The sequence below is a fragment of the Bradysia coprophila genome, unplaced genomic scaffold (genome assembly GCF_014529535.1).
Source record: "Bradysia coprophila strain Holo2 unplaced genomic scaffold, BU_Bcop_v1 contig_235, whole genome shotgun sequence".
Lineage (NCBI taxonomy): Eukaryota > Metazoa > Arthropoda > Insecta > Diptera > Sciaridae > Bradysia > Bradysia coprophila.
The window spans coordinates 1487413-1508366 of NW_023503496.1; the positions used below are offsets into that span (position 1 = coordinate 1487413).

Below are 20954 nucleotides of genomic sequence, written 5' to 3' on the forward strand. Positions count from 1 at the left end.
AAAAAAATAAATTTTCACGCTATGGTGTTTTGAGATAAGGTTGAATTGAGTTCACAAGCATTGAAGTAACATACAATATTCCACTGTTCCAATGCAGAACCATATCGAAAAACAGTCATCCATCGATGTCGTTGATTCTGTTTGAGGGATAATAAAACAGTTCACTTGGGGATCTTATCCCCGTCACCAACATTTTATATTTAAATTTTTGAGTTCAAATTTGGCGGACACTTAAAATCATTTACAAGAACACTCTAAATCCACTCTAAATTGAGTTTCGTCTTCCGCCAAATGAACGATGTGCCTCATCACACGATACACGCAGTCCTCTCTCTCTGCAAGGAAACCATATTTACAAACTCTTAAAATAACGCGAGTAATGTTGGTAAAGTTACCCGATACACTTCCGTATTGAAATGTAAATGGTGTTATGCCTAAGTCGTCCAAAATAGCTGGCACTGCATGGCCGAAACATTTCGGACTCGGATCGTAGAAGATAGCTGGTCAAAAAATCCACGTTATTGAAATGCATACCGGAAGCATCTATTTCTATCTTCCTCTTACCGCTTTTGTCATTTCCACTTAATCTGACTACCAGTGCTGCCATGTGCAATCCCAAGTTATGTTCTGTGGACGTCTCTTTGGTGCCATATTTTCTGGGGACGAAAAAAACCACAAAATGTGGGCCATCTGCAATTTTTTTCTCCGCTTCCTTGAGCCCATCTCTTATGTATCTTATGTATGTAAAATCCTTTCCTTTTTAAGAGTCGAACTGTAAGCGTCACCCCCAACGATGTCAGTTCTTTTATAAGTGGATAAAAAGACTTGCGTCACACTAATCTAATACGATTATGCTCGAGACACGTGAAGCACCGGAATCTTGTTTCGATCAAAATTCTGTTCGTTATTCTTTCGTTAAGCTTTAAAGAGCAATGAAAATTTTGGTCGCAACAAACTTTCGATGTGTTTTCTCGGCGTCATATAAATTTGTAAATATATTTACCACGCCACAGTATTCCAATCATTGAACCAATGTAATGCTTGTCATGCTGTTGACCATCGGAACGAATTTATTCATTAAAAAATCGTGCTAGTAAGTCAAGGCATGTTTTGTGCTTTCGTTCCTGTAAAAAAAAAATCCATTCCGTTCGTTGATGACGGGACATTTCCACAGAGTCATTTATTAGAGTCAATGATTCATAGAATTCCATATAATTCAGATTTAGTCATGTTATGTAGGTATCGGTGAATCTGGCACCGTGTTCTAGATTACCCCCACTCTTTTATCAGGTTTAACTACTCTTGGAATGTTTCATGGGAATCCAAAAGCAGAGCTTTTCACCAGCTTTTGTTTATCTAAAAGACCTCTAGAAAAAAAATTGCAAGCGAAAAACTTACGAATAGAATCCAATCCGTGGAGAATACCGCCCTGCTGCAATCTCCTTATCGAGCTCTGTCAACAGTTGGCTGCCGGCACCATTTTCTGTCGAAGGCGTAACGTCGACCACACGACCCGTATCGACCTTCGATCTCATTAAGCTGCAAGTCATCGATAAACTTCTCGTGTTGACATATTTTCTTGTTAAAATTTTCTTGGTGAAAATTGATTACGTTGAGGCGCAGAAACCTTCGGAATATTGAACGGAAGAAAACCGAATCATCTGCCACTTGTGACGCAAATTTCTTTTTCCTTGCTGAGATTCATAAAACAGAGACTCGTATTTAACATGAAAAGGGTTCGTAATTGGTAGTAAATGAAGACGAGGGAAATGTTTTGCCAGAACAGAGAGTAACCCACCCTTAAATGTGAAAAGATGTTTGCGTTTGCTGGCCAATTTATTAAAACTGTAAAATATGAAAACTTTACCAATTTGTCTTGGATGCCACTTTTAACAACGATTTTCCAAGCAAGCGAATAATTTGTCATCGTCTCGGGTCATAACGTGAACTATGTCTGTAATTCCCATCTTCTCTGCGGTCTCTTTGCCTTGACGGTCTATGAGATGGGCTCGAACGACTGCGGCTATGTGTTTGTTGAGGCCTTGTACTTCTAAACGAATCACTTGCCCGGGCCATGCTTGAACTAGTTGCTCCGCGTAAGTCTTGCGAATAATTTGAAGCGCCTCCAGGTGAATGGTGTGTAAAACGATGTGAAGGACTAACACCAGAATAAGTTGACTGTGACGTGACCGTACTGGTTGGTCTTTGTCGTTGCGAACTTCCGAATGTTTGCGATCCGTAAAATTGACGTGAAGGACTAACGCGTGAGTGACTCCTAAATTGGAGCGGTGGACTTTGGGATTGATTACGCGTATAGGGCGAATAACGTGAACGACCGGAACGTAAATCAACATGAGTTGTTCTTCTTGTTGAAGCGTAAGGACTTGAGGGTGCAGATCGTGCATGGGATGTGGTTTCCATATTTGAATAGTCTTCTGAATCCATTGGGCTAGACAAATCGATTGTTGGCGATAAATCGCTACGTGGCGCTACGTCCATTTCACTACTGGCCGAAGGCAGCATCGACATTAGAGGATGCCACGTCGCATTGATCAAATATGGTACGACGTACGGTGAAGGTATCATGTATTGTCCAGGTTCAGGTACACGTACAACGTTTGCATCCCGATTCTGCAGGTAATGTGCGGTGTTAATGAAATTGGGAAAAATATAGCGTAAAAGCTCGTTATCATCGCTCAACAATTCTTTCATGTTACGGAAAACATAACCGGGGATGTCATCAGAAATGTATTCGATGATGGTTCCATGTTCATTGGAACTTCGAGCTAGTTCAAAGCCTTGGTATTTGTTGAGAACGGCAATAGATTCGGGCGACCATATTTTTTGTTCATTGACAAGTATGTACTTGGTTTTCATTGGATCATTCACAATTTATGAGGCGAACGCAAAACTTTATTTATTTTTGGCCGAAATTAAAAAAAAAAGGAAATTTAAAGAAAAACGATAAAATTTTACAACACGACAGAATTTTATAGCTGATAACGAATGTGCATTGTGGTTACTGCGTTCGAAATTGAAAATTTTCAGAGATGAAGTCTTGACGTCCTACTCTAGAAAATCAAGATTGGAAAGTTCTTCTGACCTGACAGGTTCCATAAATTTAGGTTCAGTTCAAGTATAACGCTTCCTCATAAGAAGCGTCTGACCTGATTGATACCGAACCTAAAGTGTGACTCTTCTTCTTCTTCTTTTTCAGCCTGTTTCTATCCTACCTAACTTCAGTTTATGTCCTAGATATACATAGCTGTCGACTCGTTCAATGACAGTGTCACCAATTTTGATTTCTCTATCGCCCCCGATGTTGGTCATGACTTTTGTTTTCGATAAGTTCATCTTGAGGCCAACTTTGCTTGCCTCTTCACTTAACTGTTGTAGCATAAGCTGAGCCTGACCTAGATTCGCTGCTATCGGTACAATGTCATCAGCGAAGCGGAGATTGCTCAGGTACTCTCCATTTATCTTTATTCCCATTTTTACTCCAGTTTAACTTCCTAAAAACACTCTGCAGAATCGCCGTGAATAATTTGGGTGAAATGGTGTCACCCTGCCTTACACCTCGGCCAATTCTGAATTTCTCCGTGCTCTTATGAAGTTTTATACATGAAGTAGCATTTTTGTACACATATCGAATTGTGTTGGAGTACCTTGAGTCTACTCTACATTCGTCTAATGCTTCCGATATCGACCATGTTTCCCCCGAATCGAAAGCTTTTTCGAAGTCTATGAATAGCAAGACTATGTCGATGTTGTATTCACGACACTTCTCAATAAGCGTTCTCATCACCTGCAAATGGTCATTTGTGCTGAAACCAGATCTGAAAGCAGCTTGTTCAACAGGTTGGTAGAAGGCGAACTTGTTAGTGTTCCTCTTCGTAATGATTTTCATAATAGAGTATTGACAATAGTCATGATTTTCACTTGTAGAGTGTTGACAATAGGCTTATGGGTCGGTAATTTTCCAGCTTTGTTATGTCTCCTTTTTTATGCAGCAATGTAATTACCGCATTTTCCCAGGATTCTGGTACTTCTTCCCATTGGAGACATTGATTAAACGAAGCCGTGATTGCCTTTAATAAGGAGTCTCCACCTAGTTCAATGGCTTCCACTGGAACACCATATTCTCCGGTAGACTTTTTGTTTTTCATCTCGGCTACTGCGGCCTTGACTTCATCAACAGTTCATCAAAAGTTTGACTACCTCCCTTATAATTGTCTATTTCCCATACCAATCATGAATGTTGCATTGCTCTAAAATACTTCACAGCAGCTCCAATGTTTTCGACGCTTTCGATGGTCCATTGAAACCGAATAACATTCTTTCGAATGCTAAACGTCTACTACTTCAACGATATTCATGGTCCCGAATCGCTCGTTTATAGAAACGGTGACAATTCCAGCAAATAATATTAGTTTTAGATTGTGGACAGAGAGTTTATTCCTTCCATCAATTTTGTAATATCCCAGGTCACCCATACACCACAACGTTCGGCGGAATAGTCGTTCACATTGAGGACCTTGAGGACTCAAAACAAAAGTTGTGTCGATAGCGAAAATCGGTGATGGTAAATGTGATGTTCATTGGAAATTGGACGAGTGCGGAAGACCTCTTGGCTTAAGAGCAATGGACCCTTTGCAAATTTGTAGCCTACATTTGGGCGGAAAACTATTCGTTTTTTGATGATTTCACTGAACCAAATTTTTTTTGAAAAAGTAAAACCGTGAAAGCACGCAAAAGTGTGTTACTTTTAAAGAAAAAATTGTTTTGTGGACACTGCTTGTCTTTTCCCATTATCACAAAGACTTTCTAGTTTCGGAGCCCAGCAAACAAAATTTTTTATTTCAAATCAACCAGCATTTACAATGACGACTTAACAATTGCCTTTCCGGTGTTACCGCCTCTCAACATGTCAATCAAGGCTCTTGGCAAATTTTCGAATCCATCCGTTGTCGTCTCGTGGTACTTGATCTTACCCGAGTCGACCCATTGGCTCATTTGCTTGATGCCTTCCATCCATTTGTCGGCGTATCGCCACACCAAGAATCCTGTGAGCATTCACAGTGAAAAATAAATTCTTTCTGTCGCTACTTTACGAGCACCCCGGTACTTACCTTCCATTTGCAACTGTTTGAATACGAAAATCGGCTGCAGAATGGGAACTTGAGGAATGTCCTTAACATCTAAATTGTACGAAGAAATGGAACCGCAAACGGCAATGCGACCGTAGTCTTTCATTTGCTGGATAATCTGCGAACTTATTTGGCCACCAACGTTGTCGAAGTAGCAGTCAACGCCTGAGTAAATCCTTTATGTGAATAACGAGTGGTCTGGACAAAAAATAATTTACCTTCCGGAGCAGCGGCACGCAGTGCCTTCGAAACGTTTTCGGTTTTATAGTTGATGGCATGGTCGAACCCGAGTTCATTGGTCAACCAGGAGCACTTGTCATCAGAGCCAGCGAATCCGATTACTTTACATCCTTTCAGTTTAGCAATTTGACCGACCAATGTGCCTACAGCACCGGCTGCTCCAGTGACTGCAACCACTTCACCAGACTTTGGTTTACAGATTTCGAGGAACCCGAAGTATGCCGTGTTGCTGTAAACGGATACTTTCATCGTCCAAAAGAACACGAATTGGTTCAGTGTGTACTTACCCGGGCATTCCCAGTACACCCAAACCGAGCGATGATGGATGTTTTCCGAACGATGGAAGTACATACGATTTGGTCGGATCTTTATGTTCTGATGGATTGAAAATGGTATGCGTCTGCCATCCGAATGATCCGAAAATCGTTGAACCGACTGGATAAGCTGTGTTCTTGCTTTCAATGACCCTGTTTTGTTGCAGAGAGCAAACATTTACCATTGGTTCTCGCAATGTAGAAACACCAAATTTGTACTCACTTCGCAATCTGGCCACCGATCATTGTAACGCCAATCGGATAACGAGCCATGTACGGCCTCATATATGGATCGACAGAGTGGTAAATTGCTTCGGATAGGACCTCTGTGGTAAGTAAAATGAAAATTGAAAAATTGAGTGACTGAGCTTTCAGGGGAAAAGAAATTCCTTTTTTTGAGTCAGTTGTGGACACGGAAGAGAAATATCTTTTTTGGTGAGATCGAAGTCCCAAATAATTAACTTGTCCACCACTATGCAAACATAATCAATTCAATGCAATCGATTTGAGAAAATGAGAAAACTGAGCTGTCAACGACTGGTCGAACGACATTTCTGATGTGAAAAGTGCATATAACGCACTGTCTCCTGTGGGAGAAAATAAACTTTTTCTCATTCGACCTGTCACTTTGTTTACGTTTTTGAAAATTGTATGACGAAGTGCCTGTTTCGTTTCGTGGAGAAACACAACATGCACGTCATGAAAAACATCGCTTTATTGGAATTTCCTGTTTTCTCCCCTCGGTAAACAAAGAACTAAAGTCCAGACAATGAACAGATCTACTGTCCCTTAAGGGTTTAACTGTCCAACAGAACCCAGCATAATTGGAAATCCTTTTGTCTAAATATTTAACTAAGTCCCTCAGGAAAATTACTGCAGAAGTACCAACAAGCATTGAGAGGTTTTTAAGAATACCTTGCAGCAATTCGAATGAAGTAGTGAAAATTCCGATAAGAGCTATGTTTGCGGCCAGAGAGGTGAACACAACGCTTTTGATGCGTGCATGTTGTGTTGGGCCGTTTTTCTCCACGAAACATCGATTCGCCGTACCATTTTCGAAAACATGAAAAGTGACAGTTCGAATGAGAAAAGTTCGTTTATCACCCCACGCGGGGCTGCACTTTTCTCACTAGAAATGTCATTCGACCTGTCGTCAAGAAAACATGATTTTCTGTATACGTGAGAGTGTATTGGTGAGCTATGATATGAATCGGTTGGGAGGGAAAGTAAACGGTCGAGAAGGAAAGTAACGGTTGGGAAGGAATGTACAGAAAAATATCTTTCAAAATACCCCAATACACACACACTCGATGTGTGTTTTCGCTTGGGCTTCGCCCGCGCGTACACACACACCTTGTGTGTATTGGGGTATGTTGAAATATACTATTTCACATGGCCTATTGAGGGGAGAAAATCAAGGTAAACATAGTGAGGAGGTAATGCCATATATAACCGAATCAAATGTGCGGTGGCACGAAAGTTCGGTACAAACGCCATCTCATACCTTCGTTGAATGCAAAAAATGGAATAGAAAGTCGGGCCATCTGTTGTGAGATAGCGAAAATATTTTTGTGAAATACAAGTAAATCGTAGTCAACCATTTAAAAACGAGCCATCAGAACAGTCGGAGCGTTTGCTGCGACTGAGCCCCGTACAAACCCGTATATCTATTGCGTACGTGACCCTAGTGCGTCTGTCACCCTACTTTGACCGTAAGCCTATTGCGCCGGTTAATGTAGTTAAAGTAAAATTATTATGTAATATGTACATCTTACAAATTGCGCATAGCGCAATTACGAAGCCCCGTACGACGTTCCTTTCAAATGAAACAAAAATTTCAAATCGCCCTAAAATTTTATTTTTTTGAAGGGCCTAATATCGGCCTTAGTCCAAGGACCCAAATTTAATTTTTTTACAACAACATTCTATTCGGCCTTTGATTACCTTCCAAATGAAACAAAAATTACGAAAAACGAATGAAATTTGCTCGAGTTATATGTAAAATACACATAGGGCCCTAGTATCGGCCTCAGTCCGAGGACCCAAATTTAACTTTTTTTCAACTACATTCTATTCGGCCTTTGATTACCTCCCAAATGAAACAAAAATTACGAAAAACGGATGAAATTTGCTCGAGTTATATGTAAAATACACATAGGGCCCTAGTAGTGGCCTTAGTCCAAGGACCCAAATTTAATTTTTTTTCCAACAACATTCTATTCGGCCTTTGATTACCTTCCAAATGAAACAAAAATTACGAAAAACAAATGAAATTTGCTCGAGTTATATGTAAAATACACATAGGGCCCTAGTAGCGGCCTTAGTCCAAGGACTCAAATTTAATTTTTTTTTCAACTACATTCTATTCGGCCTTTGATTACCTCCCAAATGAAACAAAAATTACGAAAAACGGATGAAATTTGCTCGAGTTATGTGTAAAATACACATAGGGCCCTAGTAGTGGCCTAAGTCCAAGGACCCAAATTTAATTTTTTTTCAACAACATTCTATTCGGCCTTTGATTGCCTTCCAAATGAAACAAAAATTACGAAAAACGGATGAAATATACTCGAGTTATATGTGAAATACACACAGGGCCCTAGTAGCGGCCTTAGGCCAAGGACCCAAATTTAATTTTTTTTCAACAACATTCTATTCGGCATTCGATTACCTTCCAAATCAAACAAAAATTACGAAAAACGAATGAAATTTACTCGAGTTCTATGTAAAATACACATAGGGCCCTAGTAGCATTTCACTTCTAAGGCCCTAACTCACGGTCCACTCAACCGATTTTAAAAAACTTTTTTTTCCTGGATTGGTATTGACAATACCTATCATTTGCCGTGTCATTTACATTTCCATCGTTTATTTTGCCATAAATATCACCAAAAGACCTTAAATCACTTAGGTGGCCCTAACTCACGAAGGGCCGACCCGAATATGCCCATCTTCGAACTTAGCCTCACTATTTCGACTATCTTTCAGGGAAAAAAAAAATTTTTGAAATCGGATTTGATTTACTCAAGATATCGACGTGACAGACGGACAGACGGACAGACGGACAGACGGACAGACGGACAGACGGACAGACGGACAGACGGACAGACGGACAGACGGACAGACGGACAGACGGACAGACGAAATTTTTATTGCAGATTCGTCATCTATGAACATAGGCAAACACTTTGCCCTTACCGTCTGCTTCGAATTCCATCAATTACACACGGCATCGTAATCCTATAAGCCCCTTTGTACTTCGTACGGGGCTAAAAAGATGTCATTGGCATCGAACTTATGTGCTAGGCCGCGCGTCTGAATGGCATTACCTCCTCATTATATTTACCTTGGAGAAAATAGGGCAAAAAACGCGCGTATGAAAAATCAGTTAACCGTTCTACGAACGTAGGGTATTGACATCTACCCTAGTGGCAAGGCAACGTACCAGCATTTGCATTGCATATAACAACGACATCATAAGTATCTCAGTTGCATGGACTTGTTTTATAAGCGTAAGTGGATTGTACGGTATTCTGTCCGATTGTGGTATCTGAAATCCAGATACGTAAATGCTGGTGCAATTGGTCACGGGGTCTTTACATGTAGATTTAACCGATATTTATCTCCCAGTTGTCGTACACTGTAACTTCAACCATACGAACCGGTTATACCATTAATTGATGTACTTGTAGCTTATAAATATTCTATTGACAATGTCACCGTGTATCGTGTTTCAATGTACGCGGTCTATTATCAAGTATGAGATTTTACGAGAAGTATGTGTTGAGGATAAAAGTCTAGGAAATGAAATGTCTTCAAGGTCAACTAGGCTAGTGTCAATATTTCTGTACCCTGATCAAACTTTGATATCAAGAAATATTTCGCTCGCAAGAAGAAAGAAAATCGAATCGATAATTTACCGCTACTACGCCGAAGTTATATATAAAACGTACGCAACAAACGATCGTAGAAGTTCAAAAAAAAACGTACCTCCATCCTTTAGCGGCGGCAATTCCTCTTCAACCAATTGAAAGTCCGTCACCTTCGGTTCACCCTCGAACGCTTTGGCGTAAATAAATTTCTTTGTCTTGACCATCGTTGCAAAATGACGAGAAATTTCCACACCAGCCGATCTACCGGTAAATTTATTTAGTATTGATCTCATCGCCGACAAACTACTCATAATTTATAATAAAATTTTTTTTTGATATCAGTCGATATGAAAACCTTTTATTTCGTTATCGCACAATAGGAGACAAATCTCGTTCGTTTCGTTTTCAATTTATAGATAAGATTGCGCACTGGTTCGAAAAAAAGAGTGAAGTCGGCACCAATCGTTTACTTTATAGAGAATAGAACGAATTAACCAAAAATATTGCACGCTCAGTAATGACCAAGAACGCGCTGCACTTTTTCAAATTATTCTCAATTCACAGCTAGGACTCAATTGATCGATGACTTTCAGAAAAAGCCCAACCCGGGTCGATAAAATAAAGTTTTAAGTCCAAATGTTCACACTACGATAACGTTTTATGCACATCATCATCCAATCATCAATATAACTACAACTCGACACTAGAAAAACACTGATACCAGTTCGAGCATTGATAGCACAAACATATTCATTATGTATACACGTCTGGTAGTGGTTTGCCATACGACAACTGGATAGGGTGCATTGAGCTAAAATCTTTTTGAACGGTTAAGGTGCTGCTATATACGAACGCGCAGATAGATTTACGCTACAATTGCGCTACAGAAAAAAGGACCGTTGGAAATGGAAAAATTTTAAATAAAAGATTTCCCGAAGCAACGCACTTCAAGCAAAAGTGGTACTCTAAATAGGGTAATGAAACTTGACAGTGCTGCATACAAAGTTTTACACTGTAAAAAGAGTAAGGATAAAATTTCATACAAATTAGTACTCTATTTGGCAGCTGTCATTAATAGAACTTTTGCTTGAAGTGCGTTGCCGGAAGCCGTATTATAAAATGTCATACAAAGCCAATGGGTTGTGATAGAAGTTACAGATTTAGCCGCAAAAATCGACTCCAGCGCCAACTTTGTAATTTTCTTTCTCGAATTTCACACGTAATTTCTACTCAAACGGGAATAATTTTGTAATTTTACTTAAAAAATACAAACTCTACTACCGAATCAAAACATAAACAACCAGAATACATGTCTTATTTACGAGCGTCATATACCTTGATCGCAATTCTTCTTCTTCTTAAAATGGCGGAAATCACAACCCATCGACGTTGAATTTATCTTTTCTGGACGGCCTGAAAGACTGAATGGAGATAATTCAAAGCTGCAGCGGATCACAAAGATACGGAACCCTAGTTTAGGGTGTATATAAATGCGGCGACATATTTTGTGTAGTGTAAATAACACTGACGATTTCTTTAGAATTGATGGAATGTGAATGAGTTGAATGTTGGGTGAATATTTCAACACTGCAAGAAGTCGTGATATTGAAATATTAAGATGTTAAGGTTGCATATAAGAAGATTACTCGGATCACTGACGCCGTTGTCGTAAAAATCCACTGAACTTTGCTGTAATTTTCACACAAAATTGTAGCGCAATTTCGGTTCAGGAGAAATTTTGTTTTAGTGTTAACAAATAATAATGGCGATCAGCTTCACCGTCTCATATACAACCTTGGATCGACGTAACCTCCTCATATAAAACCTTGGTTAATTTACCGTTCCTCAAGTTTCGTCGGGAAATTTTAGTTCCTGAACGAGCTCTAATGGAGATTGAACTTTGATTTACAAATAATCAAATCGACTCACCCTATCGTCTACCGTATTGTGTGTATGTGAAGACATTAATTTATTTTCGGGTATGATGTGTTTGTGTGTTAATTGCCGGCCGGTTTGTTTACTATTCGTCGTGACCTTTGCCGGGCTATTTTTTTGTGTTGCATTATTTAGCATTATATTTACAGGACTGTGGCAACAATAATGTCTTAATTGACTAAAAGTATAGACAATCGTCACTTTGAACAGCTTGGAATACACACCTATTAAGTGAGTGTTGTATTCACCAACACCACACATTTTTCGTTGATTTTTGTTTGTTTTGTTCTTCTTTTCACAAATTCATTAAATGACTCGAATAATCGTATTATGACTTGCTCTAACAATAAGGGGGCGTTCATAAAGTACATCATGCTAAAAGGTATGGTTAAAGAGTCGAAGTATTAGAAAGACCAAACATTTAGGTAAACTGCTGACTTTCCTTATAGTTTCTTTGGTCAAGCTACCACACAAACAAATCTATTTATTTGAAAGCTAGAATCGCAGTTACTCCATTAAAAAAAGGCAAACTTCTTCACTTCGTTTTTGTCGAGTTTGTTTGACAGCTGTCAAGGAAAAATTGAACACGATAGATAAAGGCATTTACCTATGTTCGCGGTGTGCTTAACCCAATTAACCTTATTTTCTCCACTCAAATGGCATGTGAAACTGGTGTTTTCTACCCCGAACTATCATCTTTTTTGTTTCGGAAACTCCTCCCGCAGATGAAAAACAATATGTGCAACATAGAGAAACTGGATTTTAAACCTCCTGAGAATGCATCTACCTACGTATTATTGCACATACCTAACGATCCAGTCTTTGTCTATTCAATTTGCCTCCGCTTAAGTATGGTTTCCACTCAACAAAACGTACTCCGTTGTAGAGCATCTGTCAAGTAAACAGAGCAAAAATTGACAAAATTCAATTTTGTCTATAACACGGAGTACTTTTTTGGTAAGTGGAAATAAAGCCTTAGTTGACAGTCCTATCAAAAAATCCATTTCGATTCATCGCGTTTGTTTAACTGTCATGTAAACGGGTGAACTGTCATGTAAACGGGTGAACTGTCATGTAAACGGGTAAACTGTCATGTAAACAGGTGAACTGTCATATAAAGGTGAACTGTCTTTAAAACAGGAGAGAGACGATCACAGCTTAACACATTTGTGGTCGTTATTGCGGTTAAAATTTTTTCAATTTAGAATACAAATAATAAAGATATTCTTCGTACCTTTCCTGTAACAGCTTTATCCATACCCGACCCTAATTAATTAGTCATCGAATTGAAAGAATTGTATTACGTTTACTCGACATGATCAAATTTTAATTATCATTTGACATAAGCCGATGCCGTACGAATCGCATGGATTGAATGCACTTTGACAAAAGTGTAGAGCAGCTAAAATTTCGACGTAGTTTATGAACTATATGCAGGACCGGACTGGCTCGAAAAAGCCCTTCGGGCGTTGTATGGAATAAATTTACAAGAAGCCATTCGTTGTCATTAATCCAAAGAAAATTAAAAAGACCCTTCAGGCAAGGCCCGAATACCCATAAGGCCAGTCCGAGCCTGACTATATGAAGCAAGGAAATGTATGTAACTTTTAAATCAGTCAAATAAATTGCAGTGATGGGAACTGGAACGAAGCAAGGATGTGTGGTACACAAGTATTCAATTTCCAAGAACATCAAATTTGATTAATAATTTCGTTTCAAGAAAAGAGTTAAAATCAATCATTCTAATTGATAGTGGCTTGTTTCAATGTTTCAGTAAAAACAGACCTTATCACTACTGTTATGTTGATTGTTTTGCTTCAACTGAATTATTACCAATGTCAATTTTATCATGGAATTTTCTACTGTCGCAACATTTCTAGTAAAATGTAACAAATTTAAAAAAAAACTACTGAGGCACTGATAGTTCACAGGGGCATTCAAAAGAGACAAAAAAACAACAGGATGTTATGTGCTGATTTGCCAACGATCCTTTTTCGCCGAAAAAAGACCAACTGTCACTAATGCCCGCATAGAATGTCCCCAATGAATGTCCTTGTAAAACATACCTTGCCTAACTAAAACCTTGATTGCCTTTCTACCCCATGAGCCAAATATGAAAATTGGCATTACTAGGAGCGTTGAAGCATGAGAACAAAATGACTAAACCTAAGAACAAATATAAGGATGGAGAGTTGACGATCCAAATCCGTTCGACAAAAGATGCTCCACAAATTCCATGATAGGGTAGTCCACTACACGATTAGCATACCCATCAATACAACCGTCACTCCTACCAATACCAAAAATAGATTCTAGTGAATTAAACTAAATAAAAGTAATCGAAATAACCGGAATAATCGACATTTTAAAGATAAGACCGTATTTTTGTTATATTGATAATTCAATCATTTATGTGTGCCGAACTGAATCAGCACTACTGATGATAAGATGTGAGAATTTGAGTTGAAATAGTTTCGTTCTGGGAATGTATATCATCAATTCCCCTCGATTAAGCCAGTTTCGTCGAAGTACTCTTGTTGCAAAGCAGTCACAGTATACATTTAAAGTCGGAATCGGAAAAAATGAATTGGCCGTGACTTCTCTTTTGCTGGCCCATATACACGCATTATCAGTGCAGTGATGTTTTTAGACATAATTACAAGTTTCCCGGTTTTTATTGTTGAGCAATTTATATTAAAAATGGATGCGCGAGAACCGATTCCGGTTCTACTGAAACGGTTTAATGTCCGGATACCGATGATCAATAAAATTCCCTACATTGGCCTCAAATGGGCTGGAGTAATGATAGGTGTCCTAACAGCGATGACCTACACCGGTCTACTAATTTGGGCACTGTTGCCACCAACGAAATTGGCTATATTACCTGGTGAGTCGAATCCCATGCGTTTAGTGCGACGTCGGCTTAAAGGATATTAAATTTCGTGTTGTTAAGACTGGCCGGACCTTAAATTCACGTCATAAGTGCGTCAAAATTTTAAATATTTACAACTGACAGTTGGACAAAATAACGCTGACGTCACATAGTAAATGTCAAGAGCTAAGCTTTAAAATGACCTACTAAGAAGGACCACTTACTGCGTGAATAGGCTATTTGCGGCATTTGATTTTTTTCGTATTATTTTTGAGCATCGCGATAGACAAGTCAAAATAAGTGGTCCCAATTATATTTCCTTCTATCATAACATAACATTCAATAGCATGTCTTGATGGGACGCAGCCGACTCAATAATAAAACAGCTCAATGTAAATAAGCGGTATTGACGCAATTATTGAGTCGGGGTTATTGTAATTGTGTTGGCTACGTCGCCTCGAGTCACTATATAGACTGTTATGACTGGGAAATTGAGTCACATTTTAATTTGAAAACGATTCTCCCATTCTCCGTCATACCAGCCTATGGTCTGCTTGATGAAACGTTCATCGTGAAATTCATTGACGCAAGTCGACGCCGCACTAAATGCTCGGAATCGCTGTATTAGTGACTTTGTTGTCAACGTTTCGCTTTTGATTATCACCAGCTTTGAACCTAATTTGGAGTATTCTCTTGATCATTGGAATTGTGATGGTAAATTAACTGATGATGGCCGAAATTGCAATGATAAAACTTCCTCGCTTCTTTAGAAAAAACCGATGCTACTTTTACCAGCGCTGGGCTCCTCAGCTCTTGCCATTGCTGTGGTGGCGCTATTTGTGATAATCGACGGATTTATTTTCATAGTTTTGGTTACGGTTGAGTGGAAGTTTTCCAACTCTGAATATCTTCAAGGTCTTGTAATGAGCCAAGTGGGTGCATTCGATTGGAAATGGGCCCTGTATGACTTCTATTTGCTACTTTGTCTTGCAGGTACGGTTGTCACTTCCTTTTACATGGGTCGAAAATGGCTTATTACATTACTAGGGACAAAAGGGTGAAAAGTATCGTTTTTGTGTGTCTATTGACCTCGGCTACGTCTCGGATCAACACACTAAACCGCTAGTTCTCACCTTTTTATCCCTTGTCATGTAAAGAACTATGAAATGAGCTAAAACCATTTCTGTTCCACAGTATTTCTTGCATATCTCTGGGTTGTCATCTATTCGTTGCTCCGGTCCATGAGAGGAACTTCAGAGCCTAACGGTATGGAATTGGATATAAAATTCAAATCAGCTCCAGTGGAAAGTGTCAATGCGTATCCCAAATAGTTAGAAATGGAAGACATGAAAAACGTCAACTGTGATCGAAATCGTTAAAATTGAAATTCAATTGATTAGACGCGATGTGGATGAAGTAGCGGTGTAAGAGGTCAAGGCTTGTGTAAATATATATTTTTTGTGTGAATGAAACTGAATAAAATTGTTGATGTTATGCCGATAACGAGCACGGAATAAAATCAGACGATACGATTTCCATCACAAGTGTTATTTTTACGATGAGAAGTGCGGGAAAAAAAAACGTTTTCCTTGCTCTCTCACCCATAGCTACTGTTGTATGTACAAACCCGATTTTCTTAAAAAATGTCGGAGAACAGCGGGAAACAGGAACATTAGACAGAACATAGAGAATAATGGGTTTTGCGAACCCACCTAACTTTCTAGCGTAAAAACGCTGTAGCGACTCAACGGAAAGTGCGCCAAAACAGCGACATAAGTTTAGAGGGTTTAGAGCCAAGTTACAAGAACAGTGCTTTTGTGCGATACATCAAATGATAGGTATTGTTGAGACGAAACAAAATATTTACTTTTTAAGAAAATCGGGTTTGTACAATAGGCGAAAATTGCATATTTTCCTCTTTTTCCTGCTTTCCCGCACCTCCCATGGAGCGTTCTGTTCGGAAGATTAGAAATGTCCGTTGCTTTTTACTCGAGTTATCGCGAGGACGGTGAGGTGAACAATTTTTTTTTTGCTGATTCGTTATCTGCAGATATTGGACGAACAAATTTGCCCATGGAAACATGTAGGGCCATTCTTAATGCTTCAAATTCGAATGCAGATCATAGCTCTTTTGGATCCCCGACTTTCAGGTGAATTCATTTTCGTTGTGTTGTCAACATCATATTTTCTGTGACTAATGTTGTTGCAAATACTAATTCTGTTTTGAATTTAAAGTCTAATAGATAATGCGTTTGAGACAAATACTTTGAAATAAACATTCAAAGATTGCGCTGGTAGCCAATATGGCCTGTAACATAAATAATCACATTTTTTACATTGAGCGGATTGCGATGATTGAGAGAGAAAAAACCATGTAAACCATGCGAAATTCGGGACGTTTGAAACGTTTCGTTCGTGTTTCTGCCGCGACAACATAATTCAAATTCAGTTTTGCAACGAATAAGGAAATATTTCGAAACATCGCTTTGGATATCGATTACGACTCAAACGTTTCGTCGATTTTCGCATTAAAACTATCAGCGTTCTGTCAGAAATTCAGACAAAGTACTTTTTGAAAACCTTGAATTACTGTCGGAATATTACCTGAATTCAAGGTTTTCAAACATTATTTTGTCTGAATTACTGACACAACGTTTATAATTTTAATCCGAAAATCGACGAAACGTTTGAGTCCTAATCGATATCAGAAGCAATGTTTTGAAATATTTCATGATTCGTTGCAGAACTCAATTTGAATTATTTTGTCATTTCACAGAAACAAAACAAATCCATTTTTGTCAACGTTGCCAACATTGTCGTTTTGTGCATGGTTTACAAATTAGTTTCTGATTTCTCAATATACTCAATTTGTAGAGTTATCAAGGCAAAGGCTACTAGCGCAAAGGTTGAATATTTGCTAAAGACGAAATCGTCTTAGATGAAATAATGTATTCGAGTTTCAATGTAAAATTAAGCATTTGGTAATTCGATTGTGTATAAAAACATAAATCATACAGTGAACGACATCTCAAATGTCTCACTGTCAAATATTTCTGAGAATTTTATTGTGTCATTGCAAATTCACAATGACATTCTCTGAAAAAAATGACAGTGAGACATTTGAGATGTCGTTCACTGTATTTAATTTTGTCGAAATTAGTTTTCGATCATTGTGTTTGTTCACAAACATTTTGTTTCTGTTCAAAAAAAGACTAAAGAATAGTATTCAAACCGAAGAACTTACATTTATTTTCGGAAAACTAACGATTAAAATTAAATTTTGGATATATTTGATTTGAAAATTATTAATTGATTGTAACAGTGTAAAGAATTAATTTTTCTAATTGAACGTCGGTGAATTCAATAATTTTACGAAAAATTAGAATTTTACCGAATTCCCGCACTTCCCTGCTAAGTTTGCATGGAATCGAACTCACTTCACTACTAACTGCAACTTGACGAAAACGAATTCAACAAGTGTGCAACATAACGACGTTAAATTTACCTGAAAGTAGGGATCCATGCATTACCATGTTTATATACATACATCGAAGGCTAGTGTAAAAGAGGCAAATGAATCGTTTTGGACTCTTTCATATGAACGACCCAGTAAAATCAACTACAAATTACGTGGAAGTGCCTTGCCGATTCTTGAGTGTCGCTTATCGTGGATAAATGAAAGTATTCCGTTTCATTTTGAACTTACATTTTTACTGTAACGACAGTTTAACGAAATTACATGATTTCTCTTAAACACTAAATTCAAGTGTCGATTTGAACAAAAATCGAACCGAAGATCCAAAATCCAAAATTTTCACTTTTGGCAAATTTCGCCTTAGAAACATATTAGTGAATGAATGGTATTCAAAGGTTCTTCACCGTCAATATGTCCTCCAATCGAGGAGATTAAAAAATTTGTCATCAAATGAACAGTCGACAAACAACAAACAGAAGTTAAAATTGTCGAACGCACAAGTGCGTAAAAGTGCACAAGACACAAATAAAAACGGAAAACTCGGTTAACAGCACACGAGAACCATTAGACGAAGAGTATGATCGTGTGTTCCAGTTGTTATAATGTGACACTGGGTGATACGGTATCCTCTCGGGAGATCTATGCGGACTCTCATAGCGTTGAACGTTGGTTTTAGCCCTAGAACGGAAAATGAAATGCGCTCCTCTCGGGGGTACTGCGAAGTAAACAAAAAAAGAGTTGTCAAAAAGACCCACATAAGGTAACAGTAAATCAACAAAGATCTGGATGAACTATCATCCAAACCACATTTCTTCTAATTGTTGCTCACACAAAGTGGCACTTTAATCCCTGTTCGTAGTAACCAAGTGGTCAACTTACCGAGAGTAGAAATGGTGAGTGCTATGATAAGAAATGCCATTAAAGTTGATGTACCAGCCATCGTCATAAGAATTAACTATTTTGCAAACTTCCAAACAGAAAGGAACAAATAATTTTAGACAGTCACAGTTATACACGTCAGCAGTCAATGTCTGGGTATACGATTCTAGTTCGATGAATTGTTGAATGAATTCAAAACCGTCGTTCAACGTGCTGTCATAATGGTGTTTGTGTCAAGGTTGTATATGAAGAGGTTACGACGAAATTTTCCACTGACATTTTCTGCAATTTTCATAATGAAATGCAGTTACCGTTGCCGACAGTCGAACAGTTTCTTTTTTTGCCACAGAGAAAAAATGGCGACTAGCGTTACCTCCGCATATACAACCTTGGCGTGTGTTGGGTTTGTTCTTGTTGTGCGAATGGGAAGTGCGATAAATCCAAGGTAGTCTATAAGCAGGTTAGGTCGATCGCCATCATATGAAACACCAATACAACGCTTGAATTTTCCTCAGTCAGGTTTACTTTATTGCGAACAAGCACAGAACTGCTCCTAGCATGAATACTGAATTGACAAGTGTCAAATTTGGAGGCTTTACTGTTTTAACTCATACATCGAAAACAGGTCATCTATCTGTAGGAAAGAAACGCAGTGCCTCCGAATATTTTCTATGTTCATGCTAGAAGCAGTGCTCTCTGCAACAACGCTTTCCTTTTTGACATTTTTATTACTCTAATACAACTATGGCATCTATTTTTTTGTCAGCAAATTTATTCTTTTAGTAGCAAAATTATTTATTTCATCAGCAAATTTATTTTTTTTAGCAGCAAATTTAATCTTTTTTATCAGCAAATTTAGTGTTTTGTATCAGCAAAATTAGTCTTATTTTCAGCAAACTTATTAGTACTCGAACAGCATCTTTATTGCTTTCTGAGCAGCAATATTACTGACTTTAAGCAGCAAAAATAATTCTTTTGCAGCAAATCCCTGGCAGCAAATTTATTACTTTGTAGTCAGCAAATTTATTGTTTTGTAATATGCACTTTTAATGCCTTCGAACAGCAAAATTAATACCTCGAAGTTATTGCTTTTTGTCAGCAAATTTATTAGTGTTTCAATTGCAAATTTATTTTTTTATAAGTAGGAAAATTACTATCTTCAATCAGCATATGTCCCGCAGTAGGACATATAAAATTATATCACTAACACCACTAACACGAAAACGTCAACTCAACAAGCGACGAAAAGTAGAACTTTCCGTTGCCTTGATTGCGAAAAACGTTGTACACAACTCGGTGATAGATCTTTTAGGCACACGATGTGTATTGTCACGCTCGACCTGCGGTATCGAGTGACAATCTACACACCTAGTGCCTAAAAAAGCATTTATCCCTCGATTTGAATGGGGCTTCGTAATTTCGCTATGCGTAATTTCTAGGATGCACACCTTTCATAATAATTTCACTTTAACTAAGTTTACGGATCGCTCGGCGTGTTAAAACGCTCTTTATGGGCAATGAATTACACAGACTAATTATTAGACGATGCGAGAGAAAAAAAATTAACTCCTAAGTTACCGACACCGTTCCGGCGCCCGGCTCGCATTGCGGCCCTCCGCTTCGCTCCGGGGCAATGGGCCGGGTCGCTCGGCGTGTTAAAACGCTTTTTAAGTGCAATGAAAATTGGTATCCATTTCGTAAAAAGAAATGAATTGTCCGTGTAGTGTCAATAACTATTTACGTTGACGTAAGACGTGAAATAGTAATTTCTGCAGCTAGTTGCGAAAAGTGGTAGTTTGTGTCACTAGATGTAATGTTATCAAACGTGCGAAGCGAGCGAAGCATGTGACAAAAACTACCACTTTCACAACGTGTTGCATACAACGTTTTCTGCAACCAGCTGCGAAAAATGAACTTTTGAAAATTGTTACACTGCGATTATATATCCCAATAGCCGAATGGTTAGAGGTGTTGCTCGATAAGCATTGGGTTTTGGTGTCTATTTCACCACTAGTGACGAAAAGAATATATGAAAATCCATTTCACCAAAAATAGATAAAAAATAGCTAAAATAAACAATTAATTTTGCTTATGACAAGAAATAAATCTGCTGACAAAAGTATTAAATTTGCTGATAGAAATAAATAAATTTGCTGCTAAAAAATAGCTAAAAAAATATTTAATTTTGCAGATTGCAAAAAAATAAATGTGCTGACAAAG

General features: G+C 38.3%; 3 protein-coding genes and 2 long non-coding RNA genes across 8 annotated transcripts; 1 reads left to right on the forward strand and 4 right to left on the reverse strand.

Moving 5' to 3' along the window:
• Nucleotides 1-184: 184 nt before the first annotated feature.
• On the reverse strand, nt 185-831 carry LOC119077448. Its single transcript, XR_005087793.1, has 3 exons — nt 565-831; nt 396-500; nt 185-335 (listed from the first exon to the last, which is right to left on the reverse strand). It is a non-coding gene; the product is annotated as an uncharacterized LOC119077448 (long non-coding RNA).
• Nucleotides 832-1673: 842 nt separating this feature from the next.
• LOC119077409 lies at nt 1674-3027 on the reverse strand. Of its 2 annotated transcripts, none has more exons than XM_037184621.1 (2): nt 1868-3027; nt 1674-1694 (listed from the first exon to the last, which is right to left on the reverse strand). In XM_037184621.1, exon 1 carries the CDS (start codon nt 2875-2877, stop codon nt 1924-1926), a length of 954 nt encoding a protein of 317 aa, XP_037040516.1. In that variant the 5' UTR covers nt 2878-3027; the 3' UTR covers nt 1674-1694; nt 1868-1923. The 2 variants fall into 2 exon arrangements, with proteins under 2 accessions (XP_037040516.1, XP_037040517.1); XM_037184622.1 differs by lacking the exon at nt 1674-1694 and adding an exon at nt 1732-1799.
• Nucleotides 3028-4832: 1805 nt separating this feature from the next.
• LOC119077401 (prostaglandin reductase 1-like) lies at nt 4833-10260 on the reverse strand. 3 transcript variants are annotated; one of them, XM_037184609.1, is made up of 7 exons: nt 9929-10260; nt 9692-9834; nt 5925-6027; nt 5675-5854; nt 5366-5616; nt 5130-5312; nt 4833-5063 (listed from the first exon to the last, which is right to left on the reverse strand). In XM_037184609.1, exons 2-7 carry the CDS (start codon nt 9795-9797, stop codon nt 4876-4878), a joined length of 1011 nt encoding a protein of 336 aa, XP_037040504.1. In that variant the 5' UTR covers nt 9798-9834; nt 9929-10260; the 3' UTR covers nt 4833-4875. The 3 variants fall into 3 exon arrangements, with proteins under 3 accessions (XP_037040504.1, XP_037040506.1, XP_037040503.1); XM_037184611.1 differs by having other exon boundaries at nt 9692-9837; nt 9930-10256; XM_037184608.1 differs by lacking the exon at nt 9929-10260 and having other exon boundaries at nt 9692-9922.
• Nucleotides 10261-14122: 3862 nt separating this feature from the next.
• LOC119077429 lies at nt 14123-15921 on the forward strand. The gene is made up of 4 exons (XM_037184644.1): nt 14123-14395; nt 15048-15094; nt 15151-15373; nt 15575-15921. Exons 1-4 carry the CDS (start codon nt 14149-14151, stop codon nt 15709-15711), a joined length of 654 nt encoding a protein of 217 aa, XP_037040539.1. The 5' UTR covers nt 14123-14148; the 3' UTR covers nt 15712-15921.
• Nucleotides 15922-18069: 2148 nt separating this feature from the next.
• LOC119077445 lies at nt 18070-18962 on the reverse strand. Its single transcript, XR_005087790.1, has 2 exons — nt 18735-18962; nt 18070-18570 (listed from the first exon to the last, which is right to left on the reverse strand). It is a non-coding gene; the product is annotated as an uncharacterized LOC119077445 (long non-coding RNA).
• Nucleotides 18963-20954: the final 1992 nt, after the last annotated feature.